This window comes from Pyrus communis, chromosome 9 (genome assembly GCF_963583255.1).
Source record: "Pyrus communis chromosome 9, drPyrComm1.1, whole genome shotgun sequence".
Lineage (NCBI taxonomy): Eukaryota > Viridiplantae > Streptophyta > Magnoliopsida > Rosales > Rosaceae > Pyrus > Pyrus communis.
The window spans coordinates 9,646,323-9,664,509 of record NC_084811.1 but is presented as its reverse complement, the minus strand read 5'-3'; the positions used below and the strand labels follow the sequence as shown (position 1 = coordinate 9,664,509).

Genomic DNA, 18,187 nt, shown 5'->3' with positions numbered 1-18,187 from the left:
AAACTTTTGTTACAGAAAAAGCCCATCCCAAAAAGCCATGAAGCCCATTTCAAAACGCCATGAAGCCCAAGCTCATCCCAAAATTTGCAGTCAAAGCCCAGCCCAAAAAATAGTTTGCTGTTCGCGGTTAGGGCAAAACCTTTTTATAAACGTTAGAAAGACACGTCATAAATCGAGTGACACAGGTCACTCAACGCGCTAAAAGCCACCAAAAAATGCTCGATCTGCCTACACGGACACAAATCCAAACCCTCAAACCTCTTCTCTCTCCTCTCTCTCTCTCTTTCTCTCTCTCTACTTTTCCGTGCTTTATCCTATCCAGGGTTTCCTCCCCTGCACTCCATTTCCTGCTTCTCGTCCTTCTCCTTCTCCGTCGCACACTGTGAGTCTGTAAGTCTTCGCTTCAATGCCTCTGAGCGACGTCGTTTGGATAGTTTTGGATTTGGATAGTCCCATTTCAGTGTCAATGTGCGACAATTGCGTTGTTTGGTACTGATTTTGTAATGTTTAAGGCATTGTTTGTTTCTCAGGAAAATCATGAGTGAAATCGGAGAGAAAACGTGTCCGATATGCGCTGAGGAGATGGATTTGACGGATCAGCAGCTGAAGCCGTGCAAATGCGGTTATGAGGTCTGAACGAAACACTAACCCTGTTCACTTGCTCGTTTTGTTTATCTGTAATTTTTTTATTTTGTTGCAAATAAGAACTTGATTCTCTCTTGTTGCAATGTGTGTATTTACTGGTCGATTTTTAGTGTTAAAAGTCTGGATGGATGAATGTATAAATTTGATGACATTGTAATTCGAATAATTGGCGAAAGATTTGATTTTTTGGTTAGTATTTCATGGTATATAACTTTGTGTTCTGATTTATGTGGCACTTCTATGTGGACTTACTCTAATTCCTTAATTGTTCACCATTTGCGGGAGCAGGTATGTGTTTGGTGTTGGCATCACATTATGGAAATGGCAGCGAATGATGGAAAGGAGGGTCGCTGTCCATTATGCCGTACACCTTATGACAAAGAAAAAATTGTTGGAGTGGCGGCAAATTGTCAAAAGTTGGTATAGTTTCAGGTTAATGGATGTTATTATGTGACAACTGATATTTTGAGGATTGAAACTGTTCCCCCTTCAACAGGTTGGTGGCTGAAATTAATGTGAAGCGGAAACAGAAGAAACCCAAGGGATCTGAAGTACAGAAGCAGCATCTTACTGATGTTAGAGTTCTCCAACGGACCCTAGTATATGTGATTGGAATACCTCTTAACCTAGCGAGTGAAGACGTGAGTAGCTATTATCTCATTGCCCTCAAAATATTTAAGTAGGGACCTAGTGTGGACATAATCTGATGTCTTATTGAATTTGTATAATCTTGTACTTTCATAAATGTAATTCTGATATTCAATTTTTTTTTCTTCGGTTTTACTAGCTTCTTAAGCGAAGGGAGTATTTTGGCCAGTACGGAAAGGTTTTGAAGGTTTCTATCTCTCGTACAGCAAATGGGGCTATCCAACAGGCTCCGAACAACAGTTGTTGTGTGTAAGTGTGCATACCACTTTCAATGTCTTAACTTCACCTGCTTGATGTGGAATGTAGTATTTAGTTAAAATTTTCTTTTGTTCTAATCAAATATTAATAGGTCATGATCCTCTTTTTTACATAATTATTGCATTTTGGTAAAAGTTTGTTTCTTTATTCGGCATGGTGGCTGGTTATCAAGGGTATATACTTCTTTCTTTTGTAATAGTGGTTCAATTCCTTCTGCTAGGTATGTATCATACTCAAAAGAATATGAAGCAGCTCGGTGCATTCAATCAGTACACAGTTTTGTGTTAGATGGTCGATGCTTGAGGTAAGCCTGTGTTGTTATGCATTAAGATTATGGTGCTTAGATAGCAATGTTTGACTCTTTTGAGTTTTGAATTTGCAGGGCATCTTTTGGAACCACAAAGTACTGCCATGCATGGTTGAAAAGTGTGGTAATTACCTAAGTTATTTCATCTGTGTGAGTTTTTCTTTTTCTTTTTTATGGCAAAAGGAAAACATTGTTTTATCTTCTTTGAGAATAATTCTTTTGCTGGTTCAGCCTTGCAACAATCCAGATTGTTGGTATTTGCATGATTTTGGTTCTCAGGAAGATAGTTTTACCAAGGATGAATTGCTTTCAGCCTTTGAAAGGTATATGAGAGGGCAATCCCACATATATTCTGTACATTTGAAATATCCAATAGATTTCAATGTGTGCATTGTGCATTTGCCTTGTTTGCGCTTTCATGGTTCTTTTCTCAATGGTCAATATTATATTTTAACCCGAACACTATTGTTTCACAGGAGTAAGGATCACCAAAATATTGGTGTTACAAATAATTTGAATCGGCATTCAGTGAAAGGCTTACCTCCCCCAACTGCTGAGAATAGCAAAGCCGAAAGATCATCACCTACTAATCATCCATCAAATGTAAGAGTCTGCATGTGTTTTGGTTTGCTGATTTGTTTGTGATAAATAGTTATATTATAGTGCCAGAAAAGGTAGAAGGCTTGTGAAAAAAATGTATGATGTCATCAAGATAAGGGATCATAAGAATCATAAAAAATGCATGATTACGAGTTTTTAAGTTCTGGATGCTTTGTTATGCACTTCAATTATATTTAACCTTTGATATATCACATTTCAACAGATTACTGGGAATGAGGTTAAGAGTTATCGTGCAGATGGTGACCCCAGAACATCTATTCCTGCAATAGCACCTTGGTATCTAATCTCATGATCTGTGGCATCTTAACTTTGATCCTGTGTTTGACAACTAATTTTGTCTGGTTATCTCTATCAGGGTCATGCAAGTCACCCCTAGTGTGCCCCCAGCAACAAGTTCTCCAGGTTCTGAAAGGCCTCTTTATCAAAATCCTGAGAAATCAAGTGATCTTCATCCCCTTTCATCAGAAGTGGTACGCAATGAAAGTTCTACCCACAATGTAAGATCTGAAGAAAGCCATGAGTGGCTAATGACCGAACAGGTTATCACCAAAAATGGTCAAGCAGCTATATCAAATACAACTTCTGGAGCTCTAGCAGAAAGAGCTCCGGTCAGTGTAACTTCCAACAAAAACTTATGTTGTCCATCACCAAACAATGGCATTGAGCGGGGTAGCAGAGCAACATCCACCAACTTGATCAGCAACAAAAACAGTTATTGCTCATCATCAAACTTATCAGATAAATCCATTGATATCCAAGGCAGTAGCGTTGCTGAATTGTATAGAACATATGAACCTACCAGTGTGTTACCTGAGATGGGATTAGGGAAGTACTCGAGAGGGTGTGAAACCAATAAGCCCAGCATTCACCGCAGTCTTTCTCCAGATATTGGAGAGAGTGGCATAATCTCAAGTATTTTGACCATGGACTTGGATGCACCTGACGGTTCTTTATGTCCTCTTCACAATCTTGTAAAGTTGTTGAGTGAAACTGATAAAGAGTGCAGTCTCCTCAGAGTACAAAATTCACGAAAACTGCTTGATAAAAAGCAGTCCAGGTTCTCATTTGCTCAACAAGAGGATTCTTGTGATAATGATATATGGAATGCATCCAAGGACTACGCCTTATCTGGTTTGATGGGCAACAAGGAGTACTTCGTAGATGTAGAGTCTAATAAGTTTCTTGGGGTTCCTTCTTTTACGTCTTCTAAAGTATCAGGTTTGTATCTGTTAATATGCCTTATATATATTTCTGTATAATGATGTTTGCGCTGTCTGATGAACTCTTATGTACCCTTCTCTTGGTTATTTGTTTTTTCATATAGAGCTGGTATAATTTGCATTTGTAGTTCATGATTTGTAATTTCTCTTAAATCTCTAGCTCAAATTTATAATTTCTTAGCATTTTCTGGAGCTTTATTCAAATACTCCTCTCCCCTCAGCATTGTTTAATATCCTCATTTTTATGTTAGAATATATGAATATTCAAATTTAATATTTTTTTTCTTCCATTTCTCTGTCATATCTGACCGTCACAGAAGTTCCTCGTTCAATTGCGCCAGGATTTTCAGTGCCAAGTAGAGCACCACCTCCAGGGTTTTCTTCTCATTTGAGGCCTAGGAGGGTGGATCAGGCTTTTGACAGTTCAGGTTGGCTGGTTCTTGTGATGTTTTGTGAATTTTCTTTCCAAGATTTATTCTAACCATCCTGCTTCTGCCTTACAGTGAATCACTTGTTGCAACCATCATGTACACCAACTGGTTATTCTGGTATTAATGGGAATGTCGAGATCAATGATCCAGCAATTCTGGAAGTCAGTGAGGAACTATTGGCAAGAGGGTTGAGTAAGAGGGCAAATTTATCTCAGTTTAACTCTTCTGAGCCAGATGCTAGGCTCCATATGCTGAGACAGCAGACAACTTCTGCCCCACAGAACTTAGGATGTCAAGACCACTTCATGAATAGTTACTCTTACCTAAATGATGCACAAAGAATTACTCCACAGCAGCCAGATCAATTCCAGCCCAATCCATCTTCTTCATTTGTGCAACCCACCAGTCAACACTTCAGTGACATGCATTTATCAAATAATGATTGGGTGCAATGGAATCGGGTCAATAGTGTTGCCGATCTTGGTATATCTGATCTACTGAGAAACGATCGACTGGGATTTAACAAGCTCATTCCCTGTTATGAGAATAAGCAGTCTCCAACAAGTTACTTTAGTCATCTAAACAACAGATCATTTGAAATGTGAAATTTTCGGTTGCTGGAGTTTCTCTTCCACGCTTGACTGGGGTCAAGTGTGACTGAGTGGATTACCCGGTTGATGTTAAATTTTCCCATGTGATGGAGCTTCATGTTTTGAGTTCCATCCAAAGTTAATAAGTATTGCCTAGTAAGGATCAACCTTTGTCTTTCTTTTTGTTGGAATTTGATGTTTCCCGAAAAGACAGTAATGGGTTTAAGGATTACTGCATTGGCAGAATGGAACACTCAGTGGGAAGGAGGTTTATGCATTCATTTGGTAGTAAGAGGCCTCGAGTATCAACATTCCTGGTCTGTCTGGGTAAGTGTCAATGCAGTGAAAAGTCTCCATATAGCGAAGGCACATGTTACCTAAGCAAGGAAATGGATATGCTATCATTGGTATGAGGGAACACAGATGGGCCGCTGCAACTTCTAAAAGCAAGGTGAGTTAGATTACACGTAGATCACATATATCAAAACGTCTGTTTCAGGATTTACATTAATTAGATTTGTGATTGACGAGTGATATACGTTGCGGTGTAGACTATAGTGACTGCACTTCGGGCATATGCTTAGGCTGTATATTAGTTAGTATGCAAGTATGACATCTGTCCGAATATATTAAAGAAAATCATAATACGGTCCAAATGTCTGAAAAATTCCCCTTATTCTTGTAAATTTGGTTTGTTTTTGTTTGCGGAGAACAAATTAAAGTTGGCATGTCCAGAAAAATGCTTCTCAACATAGTAATTAGTTATTTGTCTTGTTTTGTTTTTGCAGGCAGAGTTGAGGGCACTGATATAAACAAGGCCGTCCGTCTTTGTTTACTCAACTCGGTGGATGAATCTGATGTTACCCAATATCGACCTTTGTTAAAGATTGATTACTTTCGCTAGTGAGCAAGTGTACAATTACGACAAATGAATGCTGAACTGAAAGTTGTGTTGGTGGTACTGATTTGGCTGAATGTTATGGCATATACTGTCAGAGACCGTTAAGTAGGGGAGAACCTTGGCTATCCCCGAGCGTGTACACCTGATTCCGGTTAAGATGTTCTGTATTAAGTAAAGTACTCTAGAAGTATCATTTGTGTGCATCTTTGTTTTCATTTTTCCTCCTGTTTTTCTAATCTCTCGTCCATTTCTAACCCTTGAACTATTATTTTATTCTAATCTCTCGTCCACGTCATACTTTTATTGCTGGTTATAGATGACAAGTAAGAATTGACAATGAAAAGGTTAATTTACTCTTGAATTTGATATAATAGTGAACGGAATCTAATAGTAAGGAGTTAATTGGCTGATTTCAAATAGTGCAAGAGGTTAATTTATCAAAAAAATATTTTAATGGTCAATTTAACTAAAGTAATGATTTAGGGGGTCAAACGGCATTTTACTCTTTGTAGTTCGTTTAGGCCTCGTTCCTTTTTTTTTTTTTGAAGTTTTAATGAAAAGAACGTGGTACTGTTCATTTTAACGAAAAATCATATTTTTACACTAAAAATTCAAATTTGGTACTATTAACTTTACTTTTTATTTTATCTTTATCGTTAAAACTCAAAATTTTCAATCTCCTTGCATTAGTTTTTTATTTTTTTATTTTTTATTTTTATAGGCATTTTGCTTGCACGCATCTAATTTAGGTTTGCTTTTTTAGGGTTGGTCCAAAAGCATATGCCTTTTCTAGGTCATCGAGGACAATTATTTTACTAATTAATAACTAATACTATATATATATATATATATATATTTGTTTGTAAATGAAATTAGAAGAGGTTAGAAAAATCTTCTATGAACATTACAAAAGGCAGAAGAGGAATTTTCAAAAGGAAGAAACTGCTTTAACATCAACAACTAACCCGGTGTCTTGGGTGGGATAGAAAAATGAAAGCATAAAACAAAAAGCAGTATGTCATCTTTGACTAAAGGAAGTTGAATCGAGGATCGGAGGATGGTACGATCCCTTGGGCACCCTAGATGAACGAAGATTCAACGTGCACCTAGCCTCATGTAACTACGTGTTTTGTGTTTCATCTTTTGCTAACATAAGATTGTCTGGATGCCCAGTGAAACATGAGCACCGTAGACATAGTGTTAAAGAAATTAAACTTTGAATGCCCGATTTTTTTATATAGGTATTACATCCACCTGGATCATTACGAAAAGTCTTAACAACTTCAAAATTCACTATTGCCTTAGCATGATCGAGGCGAAAATAATTGTCTATACGGACAAAATTCACTATTGCCTTAGCATGATCGAAGTGAAAATGATTGTCCATACACATAAAATTCACTATTGCCTTAGCATGATCGAAGTGAAAATGATTGTCCATACAGGCAAAATTCACTATTGCCTTAGCATGATCGAGTTGAAAATAATTGTCTATACGGACAAAACTCACTATTGCCTTAACATGATAGAAGTGAAAATGATTGCCCATACAAACAAAGTTCACTATTTCCTTAACGCGATGCGATTTCAAACTATGATCTCACACAGTACCATTAAAATTTAAACTCAAATAAGCTTTAGATTTGATACAAAAATCAGATTTTTATCCACCAAATGAGCCCTAGTGGAAAACCCAAGCCTTGATAACGGAGAATTAAGCACATAGCCATGGAAGCTATCTTGAAACCCTCGAAGCCCCCACCTCTCGAAGGTCCAAAGGAGGTCCTCATGAACCGCCACTCCAATAATTCAAACGGTCACTCAGAAGGGTCGGCGTGCAGTAAAAACTCGCCATTGGGGACTTAATATGTTTGCCTTTAAAAAGTGAAGCTCTTGCAGATCCGCAGAAGAAGAATGATCAGCGGGTAAAAATCTCAGTCATCATTCTTTCTGGGAGGTATATAAACCCAGTAAAAATAAAAGGATAAATTGCGGTTTGACCTTTGAACTATCACCCAGTTGAAATTGACATCCTAATTTTTATTTTTTTTTGGTAAATTAACCTCTTGAACTATTTATAATCAGTTAATTAACCCCTTGTTATTAGATTGCAAAATCAATTCCATCAAATTCAAAAGCAAATTAGTCATTTCATCATCAATTGTTACTTGTCAATTATAACCACTAATAAAATTTTGACACATGGACACAAAATAATTCAAAAACATATAGCATAATGTGAAAACATAAAATAAAAAATAAAAAAACCAAACGTTTACATAACAGATCATTTCAAATTGTCATTACATATTATTTTGTTCTCAAATGTCATAAGTTTATTGATGTTTATAGTTGACAAGTAAGAATTAATGAAGAAAATATTAATTTTCTTTTAAATTTGATCAAATAATAGATGAAATCTACTGACATTTAATTTTAAATAGTTTAGGAAATTAATTTACTAAAAAAAATTCAGATGGTCAATTTTAATTAAAGTAATAGTTCAAATGGTCAAATCGTAGTTTACCTAAAATAAAATGCTAGGTTGGTAATGGTATATAGGCTGCTCTGACGGTGACTCGTCAATGTTTTCATCCCACTCAAGATTCGATCGCATACAGTTGAGGACTGAGGAGGTACAGAAAAAATGAAGATGGATGATGACGTGTCGCGTGTTCTGGGTTTGCATTATTGTGAAAGGAAACCTAGGAGGAACCCAGGTCTATTTGCATGCAAGCCCTAGTGATAGACCTTCTGGACTGGACCACTCTACTCATCTCTTCTGCTGCTGCCACACCACCATCTACAAATAAACATATATAAACATATGAGAAGAGATCCTCTCTTTTACTGAGAACAGCGGATCAAATGATTCGAGCTTTTAAAATTTTATCTAATAATAAAAAATTATTATGATGTTTAAAGAGTCAAAGTAAGTTGACCGTTAGATGAAATTTCAAAGATCTGAATCACTTGATCCGATGATCTTGATAGAAGAAATCCGAAGAACGTACTAGATGTAGAGGTTTAGGTTTTAGAGATAGAGTGGTGAAAGTACTTGTTTGTACAACTATTGCATGTACGTACTCTGTTTCAAATAGTAGCAAGGACGTAAGTACAGTGTGGTAATGCATTCCAGACGTCCCAGCACTTGTGTTTTCTGGTGTTGTGCCTCTGTCGGTGTGTGACGTTGTTTCACGACCGGGAAGAAAAGTAACGCTACACTAAACAAATTATGTGGCGACTTGGGCTAATTATTTGTTTAGCTCTCGTTCCTTAATTTCTAGAAAGTGATTTCGAATTATGAATTGGATTTTTGAACATTACCCACTGAAAAATATTAAATTTAAAAAAAAATCTCGTGTTAGCTTATGTATTGTACATAAGATTTTCATCTTATATAGCTTCTCATTATGTAAAAATTTTAAAAAGATCGAATATTAGCCCTTGATTGTACATGAGATTTTCACCTTATACAGCTTTTCATTTAATTCTTTAGAAGTCACTGGATCATTTTCTTTGTTCAAAAATCTCTTATTGTTTGGCTAGACTATCTTAGAATCTAAAATGCGTATAATTAGATTGTAAATCTGAAAAAGTTAATTATTTTCAAAATGTTCCGATTCAGGGTATCCAGACAAGCACTTAATATCGTGATGTAATTTAGACTGTTGAGTAATGATTCAATGTTGTGCACAAGCCATGCATATGCATAAATAGTGCCACTGGAAAGTAAAATACTCCCAACCGCCCATGCAGTAAATGCAAAGAGACCCTTCGCGTGCAGGGCAGTGCACAGAGAGGTAGCTTACTAGGCAACACTTTTTTTTTTTTTTTTTAATGATGTGTTATCCACACACCCATATTTATTTTTCACACACCTCTTATTAATTTATGTATTTTTGTTCTAATTCAATTCATCTGATCCGACAGCTAAAAATTAAAAAGGTGTGTGAGAAATAAAATAGGGTGTGTGAATATCACACTCCTTTTTTTTTACAAGAATTATTTTTTGAGAATCTTAATGAAATACTTTTAATACTGTTCACTTTAAATTTTAAAGAAAACTAATGAATATGATTTGAAAATTTTGAGTTTTAACGATAAGAACAAAATCAAGGGTAAAGTGAATAGTACCAAGTTTGACTTTTTAATGTAAAAATATGGTTTTTCGTTAAAATGAACACTACCGCAAGTTTTTCGTTAAAACTCCCTAAATTTTAAGGACATTTTAATCTTAAAAAGTTACTCCTGATACTATTTACTTACACTTTTATTTTGTCATTGTGATTAAAACTAAAGTTTTTGAAAACTTTTTGTTAGTCTTTTTTTATTATTATGAATTATTGTTTTCATAAGGCAATAGTTATTGAGAAAAATGCCTTAATTATTAAGAATGATTACATCTTTATGCAGATTTTTTAGTGGTTATTGAGAAAAAGTTCTCTATATATTTTTGGATTCGTTTCAGTATTTCCTATTTTCTATCTGTATCATCACATTACTATATTTCTTAATGAATTAAATCAAGTGATTATTGTCTAAAGTTCTTCGATATGCCATGTAACTATTTCATTACCAAAGTTTTTTTTATCTTGTTTTGCATCCACGTCTATGCGATAGACACACACAAAATCCCCTACTCCACTCCTGATTTTTTATCTTCACCAGAAAATGATAGACAAAACAAAAGGGATTGAGACGAGTTCATTGAGAAGGGCACTAGCTAGCCAGCTAGGGTTACTTTGATGACTTGTTGTTCAAGATCTAGCTAGCAAATAGCTGCAGTGGCATCAATGAACAGTACTGAATTAAGAGTTTGGTTGATTACCCGATGTGGAAACTAATCATATGTATCCAACACGATCCTTTCCGGATTGTTTTGGTAAGGATCTTGAAGATCTGTAAATTATGTCAGTTTATCGTATATTGTGCAATCGATTTTTATCAAGTTTTTTTTGTATTTAATTTTAAATAAAAATATTGAAAATAATTTTTTACTACACGATATATAATGAACGGATATGATTTACGAATTCAGGTATTCCTGGAATTCTCATAAAGATGATTTAGCGAGAATTCGGATTCCATATATATATATATATGCAACACCACAAATTCTATAAACATAAAATCTAATATAAGATAATACATAAATAAAAAAGCGACTGCAAATTGTTGAGAATGAATCTCACATCGATGGAAAAAATGACCTTACTTGGGCTTATATACAAGTTGGCCTACTACTCATATTACCAATTGATTTTAGTGTGAAACCTTAACTTTCTTCATGGTATCAGAACAGATTGTTCCACGTGTAAAGCCTAACGGTCATACGAGCTCCATGTCACCTCTTTATGTTGTCTACATGTTAGGGTTGAAAATTCATCACATATGAGAAAGCGTGTTAAGAATAAATATCACATTAATAAAAGAATTGAGCTTGCATAAATTTATAAGTGAATTAGATAACTTCTAGTATTGTTAATTAATTTTATAATATAACCTCAATTTCTTCACAAATCGCGAGGTGATGCATTTTGGATATAAATAGAAAACCTTGTATGACATGCATTCGGGCACAGACACAGCTGTGAAGTCCCAAATAAAGCTCTCCATCACACAACATCAGGTTCAGTCCATAGCCCACAGCCTATCCTTTCCTGGTCTGCCCTATACGTAACGCCCTACAAGTTTGCAGTCTGGAGAGGGAAACAGAGAGATCTTAAAAGTGACTGAGGAAAAGATATTTGTATAAAAGGGTAACAATTTCGGCACTTCCACTTAAGACAAGATTTTGATACTATGTATCGAATACTTCCCGCATTTTTTGTTTATTTCTTTCTTTACATGTTGTTTAGTGATATTTTTTTAAAATTATAATTAATAAGTTTTAGATTTAATTATCAATAAAGATAAATTTAAAGCATATTATTTCTAGTTTATTTTGAGACTAAATTAACATTTTTAGCTGATTTGGGTCCTTGGCCCAACCCAGTGGTGTTGCTAGAACATAGATCCTCTCCGGATCTAAAAAAAGGGAGCATAAGGATTAAATGATCCGGGTTGTTGAAATTTGATCAAACGATTACAATTATTATAACTTGTAGATGGACTCCCTGTTTGTAGTCGTTTGATTAAATTTCAACGGTCCGAATCATTTGATCCTTAGGCTCCCTTTTTTTAGATCCGGCAACGATCTGTGTTCGTGCTAATGAAGTAGCCAACTTATTGATAGAGTATGACTACTAAAGGATCAGTTTCTGATGTGGCCAAGTCTTAATCAAAGTAAGACTGTTCGAGGATCAAAATTGATTTCTGATATGATTGGGATTAATTGTTTAAGGATCAAGGTTTATGAACAGAGTATGAATTGATCGCATAATGAAACCATGTTCAGAGTCCTAGTGCAAGTGGAAGAGGCCGAGACAACGCGGTGATAGAGTTTCGTCTGAGAATAATTTTGAGTATATTTAAAGAATATGCCAAAGAATTGAACTATTATCAGAATTTTACAAGTTAGCAGACTTGTCCTTCATGAACCTCACCCTTGTAAATAGAAGTGATTCTGCAACGTACAGAGCCATTTCAACTCAACACACAAGCAACTCAAACGCTCTGCGTAAAACCTTATGTCAACCCTGAGAAAAATACAAATTATCCTAACCCCTCTGTCATCACATATTCAATTCGGTTAAAGATCACTGGGTTAGCAAATCGACAAGATATTTAGTTCGGCTAAACATTACTGGAGTCATAGAACTAGTTGGCCTTGAAGTACCTTCAGTTTGGTTAAACAAAACTACTTCTAGTTCGGTTGGTTATCTATCTAAGTCTCAACCGGCGAAAAGTCTCTAAAAGAGGTCACTTCATTACGTTCCTAACGACGTGAGGTATTCTATTATTTGTTTTTCACAAGTATATTTCAAAATTAGGCATTTAGACAGCCAGACAAAATTCACGGTAAAGACACTCATCCCCTTTGAGTATCTTTGTTCCTTTAACCTGATATTGATTCGGCGCACTTATATTTTTACAAATATAGTGAAAGCTGCTGAACATGGTGCAAAAAATCATGAACATTGTAGTGAATTAAGTAACCTTATCTTCAAGTTCTATAACCCTAGGCTGAGAGCGTTCCTTCCCAGAATGTAGCCGCTAAGTAAAGAAATCAACAGCAAGTTCGACATCGCACCACCCCATCTATAAAATTATTGACTCTTTTAATAATTTTTCTACACTCAACAATGAGAATGCCACATTCTATAAAATGCGTTTTCATTTTTTTTTGTTGGTGCATTGTATTGTATTAATAAATATAATGGGCAGGTACGTCGAAGGGCTGGGTGCCTTCAGACTACTGGTCTCTTTGGGGGAATCTGAATCGGATTAGGATTTTCTCACATTCTCCTTCTATTCCCTTCCACCCTTTTTTTTAGCATTCTTTATTTTTTTCTTTTTCTTTTTATAAAAAAATTAATATAAGATGTTAATATGATTTAACCGTGATCGTTTAAATAAAAGGAGAAGGAATGAGAAAGAAAAAAAAGATGAGAGAATCATACTCTATCTAACATGAACGGTTTTTAACAGTATTTGAGACGTATAAAGAACAACAGGCTTTTCATACTGCTCATTTATCACAAGCACAAAGTAATTACTCAAAATAATTACGCCATATTATTATTTTTAATTTTTTACATTTTTACGGACTGGACGAGGATCCTATCTATCCTTTGATCCTTTTGCACTGCGGGCAGATTTGTACCAGCTCCTTAAAGCCGAGAATGATGACACTTTTTACTTTAACTTTGAAACCCCAGCACAGGAAAACAACATGCATAACATGAATTCATTGATGTGTGGTATTTCATATAAATAATATCTTTGTATTATTGGTATGAAATATTACTGTAACGGTAAACTCGTTCTATATAATATATTTTTTCAGCATAGATTGGAGCAACCCCAAGTTGTCTACCTCATTTAACAGCATAAACAGTATGAACAAACAAAAATTCTCCCTCCATATCATCATAAGAAGAGATTCTCACTATGTGACAACTATTTAATTGCACTCGATTTAAATACATGATAATCATCTATGTCAATAGTAGTAATATCAAGGTTCTAAAAGATATTAGGCGCTAGTTGAACGACGGGCAAGGACCTAGCACCTAGGCGATTTAAATAAGTTTATTTTATATCGTATAAAAAAGTGTCTTCTTATATCTAAAAAAAATACATAATTGTATTGGAATACATGAATTACAAAAAAAAAAAAAAGGACATAGATTATGAAGTGTTAGAACATATTGAAAACATGGTAAACAAGCCTATAATAACTGTTCATCCAAATATTTTAGGAGTCTCTTACATTTATTTTTTTTTAAAAATGAAAATGAAGGTTATCAATTTTCTGTCTAAGTGGGAGTCGTGATCTAGATGGGTCTAAGCAGGCTAGACGGGCGCCTAAGCAAATCTAGACGCCCTTTATCAATTTTCAAACGCCTAGAAATTAATCAGGAAAATGACCAACTACCTAACACCTAGTTGGCGCAATGCGGGAATTTTTAAAATAGTGACTAATACTATATATTGATTGCAACTTGCGAATGAGTTTCTCATTGGAAACTCATTCCCGAGTGTGAATCTTTTCCCTTTATTTTCAATTAGTTTAATATAAAATTTATATTTGAATTTTAATATTATTAAACCCATGTACCGATATATTTTTTTACAAGTGATAATCTATGCTTAACATTCTATATATTGCGGGAAAAAAAAAAAAAAAAAGAAGCCCCCAATGTGGGATATCAGAAAAATATATAAAGGATTCGCATTCATGCTAAAGTTACTACAAAGTACAAACGCTTCATAAGTAAAACAAGATTTGAAATTGAACTATTGCAAGCTGCCGAAAGCACATTTTGCTATACCCTCAACTGAAGCATGGAGAACAATGCGACCGCAAATCTATGATCGTCGCCGGCCGAAGGCAAAGCTACCGCAGTTTTTCCATGCCACAAGACCGCGAAGCTCGATTTCATAAGCTTTATGCAATGCAAGCAAAATAAAGTTGATAACTAAACTTCTTTTTATCTTTCCTTGTTACCTTGCCCCCAAAATAGTCCGAGACAACATTTTCCCCTGAAATACTATCCGATCGTGAACTGCTTCTGGTTTTCAGCCTCTGCAATAAAAATGGGGGGTGTCGGTGGTTAAGACGGTGAAAAATGGTGGTGGAGAATCGCCTTGTTAGGGAAACGAAGTTGAGTGACAGCTGATGACGATGAAGTGGCTGTTGAAGAAGGGAATCCTGATGATGCTGCAGCAGAGAAGAGTGGCATGGAAGTTGGCCCGCCATTCAGGTCTTGGAGTTGCCAAGCCCGACTGGGAGATGAGTTAACATCCATACTCTTCTCCATAGCTCTTTCCTGAAAACAACAAAGACATTGAATTGTTAACAGACACAGTAAAACGAGAATTGTCAGTAAATGGCAATAAACAGGAAATAAATCCTCTTTGCATTCAAAGAATTTGTTCACATTAGCGTAGGGAAGCTTGTGATGCTTCTTCCACAAGTAGAAAGGACCAATAATGTTTAACAACAGAAAGAAATGTAAACCCGAATACTAAAATTTCACTGAAGATTTAACATAAAAGTTTAACTGCAACAAGTTACATAATCAAATGAAATATTGCAAAGGTCGACAAGAACTAATTAAGGCACAAGAACTAAGGTTTTGTTTCTGATCTGAAAAAAAAAAAAAAATTATAATGACTAGAAGTGACGGTAAATTACCATATGAATGGGAAAGAAACTGGAATTCATGTTGCTCATTATAGGAGGCACCTCAGACGCCACCATTGAGCCATGAGAAAGTTGAGACCTCATAGGTGCTGGAACAGAGTTCGCATTCTGTAAAAAGAACAACGAACTGCTAAAAACGGAGTAGCTTAAGTTGCATTGTAGACATAGATACAAGATCAAGATTTTCTATACAATAGAAAGGCAAATTGAACTGATAGGGGTAATCATAATTTGATCGCAACATTACCCTTGCTCTTGTGTGAATAGGAATGCCGTCACAGCCTAGCTGAAAAGGAAAGCTGCTCAAATTGATGTTCTCCTTTTGGATTTCAGAAACGAAAGGGGGAGCAATTCCCAAGTTCAGATCAAGATTTTGGTGGCTGCCTGCACCAAGAAAATTTTAGATACATGATTTACTGACAAAAATAAAAGAATAGTTCGATTTGGTATCTTTGGAATTGATGTTCTCCACCAACAATAATACCCTTGTTATTGGCCTCAGACATTAACTCCCCATCATATGAGCTTGAATCGAAGTTGGTGACTGCTTCTCTTCCATTGCACTCAATGGCAGCCTTGTCATATGCCCTGGTTTCAAAGAGCAACACTATACTGACTTAAATGAATCCCAAGGTCAGTAAGATCTCAAAGTTTAGATATCGAGTAAAATGCTGCCTATATAATATCGTAAAGACCTTGCAGCTTCAATCTCGCTATCAAATAGGCCAAGGTATATATACCTGCAGGCAACCAATGAAATACCGTACCCAATGAAAAACAATTTATCAACACATCCAAACATACATGAAACCAAGCCCCAACTATTTATTGGTCCTTGATGAACACAATTCTTTGTGTCGTTCCCTTGTTCACGTAGCATAATCACTTAAGACCACATACATAAAGGAATACTAAACATCCATGTTACGAAATTTAAGGGACAAACTAATACTTCAAATAAGAACAGTGAAAAAGAACGACTTCTTACTTCTTGCCCAGAAACTGGCCCATACGAGCTTCCCAGCGGCCACATTTGTGCAATGTGACTCCCCTGAATTTCGAGCTTCCTCTAGAGAACCCAGTACTCTGGCGGCGCAGGATATGCACAAATTGTTCCTTTGTAAAATTACTCATCTGCATTACAATCGAAATCAAAACCCAAATCGATAGAAATGAAACAAACAAGTAAAAACCTGCACATTACATACATATTACACTCCAAAATCAAACCTGCTTAATATCATCCTCATAATCACTGACACTGAAGTTAATATCAGCCTCAGTTCCACGGAATTTGATCGCAGCTCGATCATACGCCCTAACATCATTTTACCACAAACCCAAAATTACCCAAACAAGTTACTAATTGGAACCAAATTTTACATTGAAATATTTACTGTTAACCCTTCTCAGTTTCTTAGTTCTTACCTAGCAGCAGAATGGGCAGTGTCAAATCCTCCTAAAAAATTTCAAAAATTTAAAAATAATCAGCCAAAAAAAATAAATAAAATAAAGACGATTAAATGGTGGGTTTTGAATCATTTTTCTTACCCAAGTACACTTGTTTCCCGCAATCCCTACAAAAATAGAAAGCCAAAGAGCTCAAATTCAGTGCAGAAACAGAGTATCCAAACAGAGTAATAGGACAACATTATCACCGTAACCAAACACTAACCAAATATGGGATTCCCATCTCCCGGTTCTTCGATAAAACGTAACGCCCCGATACTGCGAGCTCCGGGACCGGGGCCCTCTCCGGCTCTTCTTCACTTGCTGCGGTGGCGCAATCCTCTGCTCCGCAGGAGCATAGTAAATCGGCTCCAGCTCCAATCTGGAACCGGACGATCGTCCCGGCCACTGCTTCTTAGAAGCCGACGACGACGAAGAAGAGCGTACGGATTGGGCGAGCGGAAAGAGCTGGATAGTCCTCCAACCGTCGTAGTGATTAGCGGATACGTCGTCGTTCGGAGCAAGGAAGTTGAGAGTAGCGGAGTTGTCGTCGTCTTCTCCGGCGAGGGTGAGGTTGGAGGAGGAGTTGAAGCTTTCGGAGCTTTCGATCGGGGTGGTGGAGAGAAGCTTGTGGTGGGAATCGGGAACGACGTCGTGGGAGACGAACCCGAGGTTGAGATCTAGCATTGCTGGTGGTTTTGTATTGGGACGTTGATTCAGAAGGCGGTGGAGGAGAAGGAGGTGGGGTGGGGAAAATGAGGGAGGAGGAGAAGGAGCAGGAGAAGGGAGGGAGTCATGGAGCTGCTTTGTTTTGAACGTGTTTGATGAAAGTAGGGAGAGAGAATTAGAGGAGGAGATTGTGGAAGAGGCGCCGGCGGGGGAGGATCATATGGAGGCGGAGGCCGGCTGCGTGATTGAGCGAGTCACTGAGTCTCTCTCTTTCATTCATGCACACCCACAAGAAACAGAGGAGTTAATAAAGAAGCTGTTAGAGAGAGAGAGGAGAGTGGGAGATTAGATTGACTGCTTGGTGATGAAGGAAAGAACAAAGAGGAGACTCACGAGTAATTTTTCATTGTAATCGGAACATCGATGATCGATACACCATGTGATATAAATAGTAGAAAATTTTATTTTTTTAAGTTATTATTTTTTTACACACATATTCTACTATTTATATAATAATATATCATGTACCATCTTGTGTACTAGTCTATTTTTTCTCCTTTTTATTTTTGGCGCGTGTAGCTTTGCTTCTTTCACAATGCACAACACTTTGGCCTTTGGGTAAACTTATGAAACA

At 36.3% G+C, this 18,187-nt stretch overlaps 2 protein-coding genes across 4 annotated transcripts; one reads left to right on the top strand and one right to left on the bottom strand.

The window, feature by feature from the left end:
- Positions 1-229: 229 nt before the first annotated feature.
- On the top strand, positions 230-6,113 carry LOC137745121 (uncharacterized). 2 transcript variants are annotated; one of them, XM_068485004.1, is made up of 14 exons: positions 230-390; positions 531-630; positions 934-1,061; positions 1,142-1,286; positions 1,433-1,542; positions 1,772-1,855; positions 1,934-1,982; positions 2,090-2,181; positions 2,335-2,461; positions 2,682-2,755; positions 2,835-3,697; positions 4,017-4,127; positions 4,203-5,171; positions 5,509-6,113. In XM_068485004.1, the coding sequence occupies exons 2-13, from the start codon at positions 538-540 to the stop codon at positions 4,733-4,735; spliced, it is 2,409 nt and encodes an 802-aa protein (XP_068341105.1). In that variant the 5' UTR covers positions 230-390; positions 531-537; the 3' UTR covers positions 4,736-5,171; positions 5,509-6,113. The 2 variants fall into 2 exon arrangements, with proteins under 2 accessions (XP_068341105.1, XP_068341106.1); XM_068485005.1 differs by having other exon boundaries at positions 513-630.
- Positions 6,114-14,446: 8,333 nt separating this feature from the next.
- Positions 14,447-17,934, bottom strand: LOC137745865 (APETALA2-like protein 3). Of its 2 annotated transcripts, XM_068485899.1 has the most exons (10): positions 17,111-17,934; positions 16,987-17,012; positions 16,864-16,894; positions 16,666-16,753; positions 16,424-16,569; positions 16,131-16,175; positions 15,920-16,023; positions 15,683-15,819; positions 15,427-15,543; positions 14,447-15,058 (listed from the first exon to the last, which is right to left on the bottom strand). In XM_068485899.1, the coding sequence occupies exons 1-10, from the start codon at positions 17,569-17,571 to the stop codon at positions 14,843-14,845; spliced, it is 1,371 nt and encodes a 456-aa protein (XP_068342000.1). In that variant the 5' UTR covers positions 17,572-17,934; the 3' UTR covers positions 14,447-14,842. The 2 variants fall into 2 exon arrangements, with proteins under 2 accessions (XP_068342000.1, XP_068342001.1); XM_068485900.1 differs by lacking the exon at positions 16,131-16,175.
- Between the last annotated feature and the right edge of the window lie 253 nt (positions 17,935-18,187).

Coding starts and splice junctions, on each gene's coding strand:
- LOC137745121 (XM_068485004.1), top strand. CDS start 538: ATGAGTGAAATCGGAGAGAAAACGTGTCCGATATGCGCTGAGGAGATG. Junction 1,287..1,432: donor TTAACCTAGCGAGTGAAGAC/GTGAGTAGCTAT, acceptor CGGTTTTACTAG/CTTCTTAAGCGAAGGGAGTA. Junction 1,983..2,089: donor ATGCATGGTTGAAAAGTGTG/GTAATTACCTAA, acceptor TTGCTGGTTCAG/CCTTGCAACAATCCAGATTG.
- LOC137745865 (XM_068485899.1), bottom strand. CDS start 17,571: ATGCTAGATCTCAACCTCGGGTTCGTCTCCCACGACGTCGTTCCCGAT. Junction 16,895..16,986: donor CGGGAAACAAGTGTACTTGG/GTAAGAAAAATG, acceptor GAAATTTTTTAG/GAGGATTTGACACTGCCCAT. Junction 16,176..16,423: donor GGCCAGTTTCTGGGCAAGAA/GTAAGAAGTCGT, acceptor GGTTGCCTGCAG/GTATATATACCTTGGCCTAT.